Source organism: Kryptolebias marmoratus, linkage group LG19 (genome assembly GCF_001649575.2).
Source record: "Kryptolebias marmoratus isolate JLee-2015 linkage group LG19, ASM164957v2, whole genome shotgun sequence".
NCBI lineage: Eukaryota > Metazoa > Chordata > Actinopteri > Cyprinodontiformes > Rivulidae > Kryptolebias > Kryptolebias marmoratus.
In genome coordinates this window covers 21,305,612-21,313,580 of record NC_051448.1, presented here as the reverse complement: position 1 = coordinate 21,313,580, position 7,969 = coordinate 21,305,612, and the positions used below count along the sequence as shown (strand labels likewise).

At 38.2% G+C, this 7,969-nt stretch overlaps 1 protein-coding gene across 1 annotated transcript in view; it reads left to right on the top strand.

Annotated features, from left to right (window-relative positions):
• Positions 1-7,969, top strand: part of tnfrsf21 (tumor necrosis factor receptor superfamily, member 21) — a 65,660-nt gene that overhangs the window by 17,840 nt on the left and 39,851 nt on the right. Inside the window, exons 2-3 of the mRNA XM_017439546.3 lie at positions 2,280-2,976; positions 6,520-7,068. Coding sequence (XP_017295035.1) covers positions 2,280-2,976; positions 6,520-7,068 — 1,246 coding nt within the window. The remainder of the gene's footprint in view (positions 1-2,279; positions 2,977-6,519; positions 7,069-7,969) is intronic.

Sequence of the window (7,969 nt, the reverse complement as noted above, 5' to 3'; positions counted from 1 at the left end):
AGAAAACTGTAAAACAGCTGAAACACTGGGTGCCTTTAAATCTCAACTTAAAACCCACCTGTTTAGAGTTGCTTATGGCTAAATTAGGGTTAGAGTGCGGGGTTTTTATGTTTTTCTCTTTCTTACTGTTTATTCAATGTCACATGCTGTTTTTATTTTGTTTTTTAATTATGTAAAGCACCTTGAAATGCCTTGCTGCTGAAATGTGCTATACAAATAAAATTTGATTGATTGATTGATTGATTGATGGCAACAAGTCATCCATTTAAACCAGGTGTTTTAAAGCAAGAACACATTTAAAACATGCAGGAATTCCCCGAGGAATGGAGTTTGACACCTGTGCTTTAAATAGTCGACTGCTGCATCCAGAAATATAAACTCAGACAAACTACACAAGGAGGAAGCTATAAATCTGTGCTGAAACACTCCTGACTTCTCTGAGGACTGTTTGATGTCAAAAAGACAGAGAGACTGTGCCTGGATAACTCAGCTTGTTATTTGGACAAAATAGATGTCTATGTCTCGATAGATTTTATGTGCCAAACCAGAGAAAGCCCATCAGTGGGGCTCAGTTTTATCTGTGAAAGGTGCAAAAGCCAGTGTTGACGATGGTATGAGGGTACATTTACAAATCGCTGCTTGTTGTTACTTCCTTTACGAGACAATGACCAAAACCCACACATGAAAAACAACAAAAAAAAACAAACAAAAAAAAAACACCTTCCTGCTTTCATATGTAATCATTTGTAATGTAATGCATGATTTCAAGTAAGTGGACAGCTTTGTCTCCAGTCAGTGATTTTTTATTTTACATTCCAATGGTCAGCAAAAGTCTAAGCCACTCGGTTCACAATGAACTTGGAAAAGGAGGTAAAACTCTTATACATCATAGGCAAGTGTTATTGCTTTGACCTGACTCACTTTATGTGTACTGTTGTAAACATGTGGGTCATTCCCCTTCATCCAGTGAGCTTGACAACTTCCAAGCAGAAGTGAAACAGAAGGCTGAGGAGGCAGAACCACAAGAACAAAATAAGTTAACCCTGTGTGCTAAATTCCCAGCTCACATAAAACTGTTGACTGTTTAAAGTAAAATGATTGTGTCAGTGTAATGAGCAAATGAACCTATGTTGAGTGTTGTGAAACACAGATAATATTTTCTCATCGAAACAGTTTTATACAAATATAAAGGTGTTATGAACAGAGAAGAGTGTTTTCTAAATTTCACAAAACCTGACAAAACACACTCATGGCTTTTTGTGGATCTTTACCCATCAGGATAAAGTAAAAATATGTTTAAAATGTTTCTGTTATATTGGCATATTTAACTATAAGATCTTGTAAAGAATTTATTTATTTTGTTGTTTTCTTTCTGATGTACATGTCAGAAAAATAAATTCAGGATTTGAAAGATGGATTTACTTTTTACTGTGACCAATAAGCCTAAGTGTTGGTTTGGTAAGGTATGGTACAACATGAAAATAAAACAAATGCCAAATGCTATTTTTAACTCTTCCAGAAGCAGAGACAAAACGAAACAAAAAACTTAGTGGGGAGGGTCTAAGGCAGCAGGTCAAGTAGGATTTGTCAACTGGTAAAATTCATTATAAAATAAAAAGCCATAGTTTACTGTAACCCACAAGCCATGTGTCAAACAGAAAGTTAGACACATGAAGATATTTCTTAAGAAAATATTACTAAAATAGTTAAAATAAAACAAAAACCAAGGGGTGTTTTCTTCAGTTAATTTGAATTCAACTTCATACACAATAAAGAGCATCACTGAACTGAATAACATCTCCCAATGTGAAAATATGAAATAAATAATATGTGAAACACTCAAACGTTTCAACCAACATTGGGTCATAGAAGCTACCAATAAACTTTGTGATCATTACTCACAGAACTTCTTTTTTTCTTGTTGTTGATGCACAATTTACAATTAGGCCTTTTTGATACCTTTAAAAATCAGGTTGTGTTGTTGTCTCAGAATGCTAGAATGGAGTTGATACTGAAGCTTAATTTTTTTTTTATGTCCACACCACATTGAACTAGATTTTATGAGAACTGAAGAGTGCCAAATGAACAAAGGCTGTTGTCACCTTTATAGTTGGTTTTTAACAATGGAGTCAATAACATTTAAAAAAGGACCCCAACAAAGAAAACAAATCTTAAATGACTATCACCTCATAATTTTTTCCAAACTCAGTTGACTGTAAAGTATTCCAAATTTTATCTTTGACATTCCTCATAATTGCTTTCTCTTTTTCTCTTTGTAGCTCTTATGTACACTCGTGGCTGAGATCTCAGCCCGTGTTTTGACCACAACCAGCACAGATGACCAGCCTCTCCTTTCTCCACGCCACTATCAGCACACCGACCGAGATTCGGGCAACCAGCTGGTCTGTGACAAGTGCCCGGCAGGCACCTATGTGTCCATCCACTGCTCCCCGACAGCTGTGAGGGAATGCAACCCCTGCCCTGAGGGCACCTTCACCAGAGGCGAGAACGGTGTTCAGCAATGCCATCGCTGCCGTGCTCCTTGTCCTGTTGGCTTTATCGAAAAAGCGCCTTGCACAGCCACCCAAGATCGCAGCTGCGCCTGTCCGCCCAACAGCTTCCTGTCACGGGATGGTGCCACAAAGTGTAAGCCCCACTCCCTGTGCCCTCAAGGGACCAGGGTGAAAAAACGGGGCACTGACACAGAAGACACTGTCTGTAAGCCATGCACCAAGGGAACATTTTCAGATGTGAAGTCCAGTGCAATTAGGTGTCGAAATCACACCAATTGCCAAGCTCAAGGGCTAGTGCTACTTACACAAGGGACAAGAGAAACAGATAATGTCTGTGGACTCCCTTCCACCACCCTGTCATCTGTCTCCCCCACCACTCCACTGGGCCCTACACAGGCTGCAATTGTTCGGGAAGCCATTATTTCCTCAATCTTCCCATCACTGACTGAACTTGCACATAAAGGTGAGAATAGGGATGTAGTTTTTGTATGTTGATTATGGTTTTCTTAAATTTGTTCAATGAATGGATTTTATGTGGCTTTCAAGAAAACATCTGCATTTAGATCTAGTCACTGTCAGGGCATAAAAAATGCAGAGAACAAGAGAATGAGAAGATCTGACAATATCATTCAACCATTGGGTAATCGAACCTGAGAGCTTATTATTATCAATATATTACAATTCACTCAATATGTTGCCAATTTATATTGTTTAAACATCCTTTCTTGCAGTATAGGACTTTTAAAACACCTATATATTTAACGTCCAGATCTCTTTATATGTATTCATGCATTTTCCATCAAATTCATAAAGCAAACTACTGATTGTCCCCTTTGTAAGGACTGCTACTGTTTTTGGATATGGCAGTTATGTGCTTTTTTTCTTTCTTCCCTTGTTATTCTTTTCTTCTTTGATGCAGAATATTGGAGATTACCCTACTTTCCCTTTTTGTTTCTCCTCTGTGTCTGCCTCTCTGCCTCGTCACCTCTTTAAATGTTTTTTACGTCATTCCCAGCCAGTCATTTCTCAGAATCAGCTATCCATAGCCAGCATACTGCTCCTTCCCACAGGAACCCATGCAGCTATAACACTGTCACTGCTGTTTGTGTTGGCACAGGATCTATGGCATTTCAGACAGTTAAAATGACCCCGTCTGAGCTGTGAGAGGAATGCTGAGGTGGGCGGATGGTTGGGGTTATTACATACTCAAGGGGGATAGTCTACATTCATCAATTACTGTTTGTAAAAAAAGGGATTGCCAACGTCATTCTTTGTTAAAAAATAGATTTAGTTGTAAAGCATGTTTCTTAACATAAAAGTTCCAATATCAGAAGTCATAGTAGTCAGCCAGCGTTCACACGCATGCATGACTTTATATGATTCAGCTCAAAAAAGCAGATAATACATATCATGAATCTTGCAGGCTGACATGTTCAGTAGAGAATGTGCATTCATAAGATTTTGATTGAGCAAAGATTTTACTCGATCTGTGAGTGCTAGGATTATGTGCTGGGGAGGACTCTCAGGTACTACTAGACCAAAGTTAATCTCAATATCTTTTAAAATTACAGAGTTATATCGATTTTTTTGGTTATAATTATTGATCAGTTGTGGCAGCCATCTTATTAACTTAGCATGGTGAATATCTATAATTAGATTACCTAGACTACTGTGGTATTGCTTGTAGGACCAGGGATAACAAAATGGACATGTTCAGTTTCTTATTATTCATTCTTTCCATACTTAAACTATACATTTCCTGGTTGCAGCATTGGATGCTGACATAAACATTGAACAAGTCAGTGTGTTGACTTTGCTAAATTTACTCTTGAAAAGCCAAAAGTCTAAGTGTTACTCTTGTATAACTTCCTGCTGATGAGCAGATGAGAGGAATTATTGACAATCAAAATCCTATGAGACCTGTTGATGATTCTACACCAATCCTATCAGCAGTAATATAAAACCACAGAAAGTAGTAGCGAGATTTTCAAGGTCCCATTGATTGTCAATAGTGGAGAATCGTACACTAATATTAATGTAAAATTTGTAGTTTTCTGTAGCTAAAGAACAATTTCTCAGCTGTTGTTTGTATTGAACTTGACATGTATTCCTATTTCATATTTCATTGAGGTATGTTAGGCTGTGATTTTTTTGTCAGGGCAACATTTAAAGCACTTTCTTCAGTCAGTTTAGAGCCTGATTAAAGCTGCCCTTTCCTAATCACCAAGTAGACTGTAGGACGAGCAATTATGAAATCCTCTGATTTGTGATCATGAAAAAGTGCATATCTGATCTCGAGCAGAGAGATGAGATTTAGATTAGGAACATGTTTGCAACTGAAGGGATATGTGGAGTTGTCAGTTTGGATCAAATAAATATTTCAATATTTATTTGATCCAAACAGGTATGTTCTAATAACCATTAATTTATTATAAAAAGAGGCTAGTGATTTTCTGTAGCTGTAATGCCATTAATTTTAATCAATATTAAAGTAGAACCTAATAAATACTGATGAACAATGACGATCCCTGCCTAAACCCTGCCTATCATGGATTTTGCCGGTTAGACATTAAGATATTACAAACTTAATCAAGCTGGCTTATGATTTGTACCTCTGCTAACTACTGTTCTTAGTAAATACTACTTTATTGCAAAGATTTATCTCACCAGCTTTGCTCACCCAGTTGTCTGGCAATTAGGATTGAACTCCCTTCATACTTGTTTAAATCTAAGCATGACATATAGAGCTACTTATGGATGTTTCCAACGGACTGTAAAACATACGTGTGGTGTCACTGATCAGTAAACTACGCCACTCAAGGATAAAACTGAGTTTACACCATGTGATTTTTGATAGTCACAAACAGGTTTGTGGTTGTAAAAAACACTGTAAGAAAATCCTTGGTCATGAGCTTGAACTGGCAGTGTGTATGTCAGTTTGTGTATTCAGTACGACTGCCGACAACTGCAGATTTATCACTCTCATGACACAACAGACGTCAAGTGGTGTTTGAAATTTTCTGGAAAAATCACGCATTGTGACTGCTTTTACGACTGACATTTATTCAGTAGTTGTATCTTTCCTAATACCGCCATTAGATATTTGTTTGTGACACTATTCTTATGCAGCAAGAAGTTGTACAATCAGACATAAATCTGACATTGTATACTGTGACCTGGGTTACTCTCTGGATTTTATGTTATCGAGATTGCACAGTATGAAATGTACAACTTCCTAAATTGCACAATGTAAGCCAGGCTTTAGAATTTACCCTGTATGTACAGTAGTTTGAGGAGTGTAACCAACCCCAACATGCCAAAGCTCACCATACATAGAAAACCCTCTTTCCATCTCTTGCTAGGTTCACATAACTAATGCTCACCTGTGAAACGGCACCCTTCTGTTATCCAAATTTACAACATTTTACTGTAGCTATATTGAAACGATAGGATTTTGGACATAGAATAATTATTGACCCACAATTACTTAACCTATCATCACACGTGTTGCTTTTTCTGTGTCTTATCTTCCTGTTCCCTTGTATTTATATCTAATGAACCTTGTAGGTTTTGTTACAAATAAAATAAGTCAAAGTCATCCTCAACTTCAAATGTATCCATCTGTACTTCACTTTGCCAAATATTTGCAAACAACTATCAGATTAGATTTCCAGTTTTGTCATTTATCAGATATTGATAACGATACCAACCTACACCAACACCACCTTGAGTACTCTGTCCACTAGAAAAAAATAGATGTCAGCAGGAAAGCAAATAAGAAAGATTGCTTGCATGGATTAACATGTTAGGATTCCCTCCTGTGGTGCCTTTTGTTTTTATTGTCAGGGTTAAGCATATCTGCCTTGTGAGTGATTTTAATTCTCCCTGTCTCTGTCTCTCTGTCTCCTCTTGACTCTTCTGTACCATCTCCATGTTGGCTTTCCTTGTTTTTTTTTTCTTGCTACTTTATCTTGATTTTCATCAACTGCAATGCTTTGCATCATAGGTACCTTCAGCAAGTCAGCAACCATCCAACTGAGGGAAACGGTAGAGGGAGAAGATGGCAGAGTAGAGGAGCTACTGATTATCCACCCTGAATTTTCTTCTCCACGGACTCCCTTGCCCACTGCCAATAAGCAGCCCAAGGGTCAAGAAGTACAGCTGGGACAACCCAACCCAGGGCCGAACAAACAGCCAGTAGAAGGTCTGAATAGTCCTGATGTAGTCAGGATTGGAACAGGTATGAGCAATGTAGCCAGCCAGGGTAGTGGAGGCAGAGACTCTAGATACTACAGACCCAGTAGAAGGGGGTCCCCAAGACCCATCATCCATGACCAATTTGACATCAATGAGCATCTGCCTTGGATGGTAGTCCTGCTGCTCCTACTGGTGTTGGTTGTCATTGTGGTGTGTAGCGTGAAGCGAAGCTCTCGAGCATTGAAAAAGGGTCCAGTGCAGGACCCCAGTGACATCATGGAGAAGGCGATTCAGAAGAAACCACCTACGCCTTTGACGCAGGTCAGAGAGAAGTGGATCTACTTCTCTAACGGACAGGGTAAGTCTTTGGTCAAACTGGAAGATTGCTTTGATTCTAATTGGGGCCACTGTTCAACTATAGATCTGCACAAGTTGAGCTGATTACAACTAATATTCGTTTTCAAAATAAATGCATATGTTTGTCATCTTGGGTCAATGATTGTGGGTTTTTTCTGCAGTTTTAGGTTTCTGATTTCTCCATTTCTTACTTTCATGGAAGGTTATTGAGTTCTTGTTTCACACTGAATGTTATAGTTGTGTGTGATGCCATGCTTTAGTTTTGCTGATGTAGAACCATCTGCTGATGTGTTTGAACTGCTGTTACCATCTAATTCAATCAATTCTACCCCAAAGCACATGATGTAGAGGGCAGTGGTTACACAAACAAGGACATGACCCTTTTGTAGAACCACCATGGTGTCAGTACCCAATTCCATTATGCACTATCAGGTTCCCTTACAGATCTCACTTCTCTATGTTTATCTAAAAGTAAACTTCCTTTGCATTTCTTGTCTTTCTTGTGTCTGTCTTCATATTTTCTTCTTTGTTAATTTATAATTTATTTTCACACATACATACATTTATATATATATATATATATATATATATATATATATATATATATATATATATATATATATACCCAACCCAGAGGTTGGGTATGCAGCCCCAATGAACGAAACATCTAAGCTGAACAAAACAGCCACTGACCTGAGAAATAGAATCGTAGCCCGGATGGGCAGTAGACAACCCCGATGCCAATTACAACGGTTGAATGAAGTACCATCGGAAAGTCTCATGGAAGATGGGAATGCAGCACTGAGAACAATTCCCACCACCACCATAACGGAAACCAATGAGCTGATGTACAACTCAGCATCAGTGATCCTGGAGATGCTTGGCTATAAGAGCAACCATGA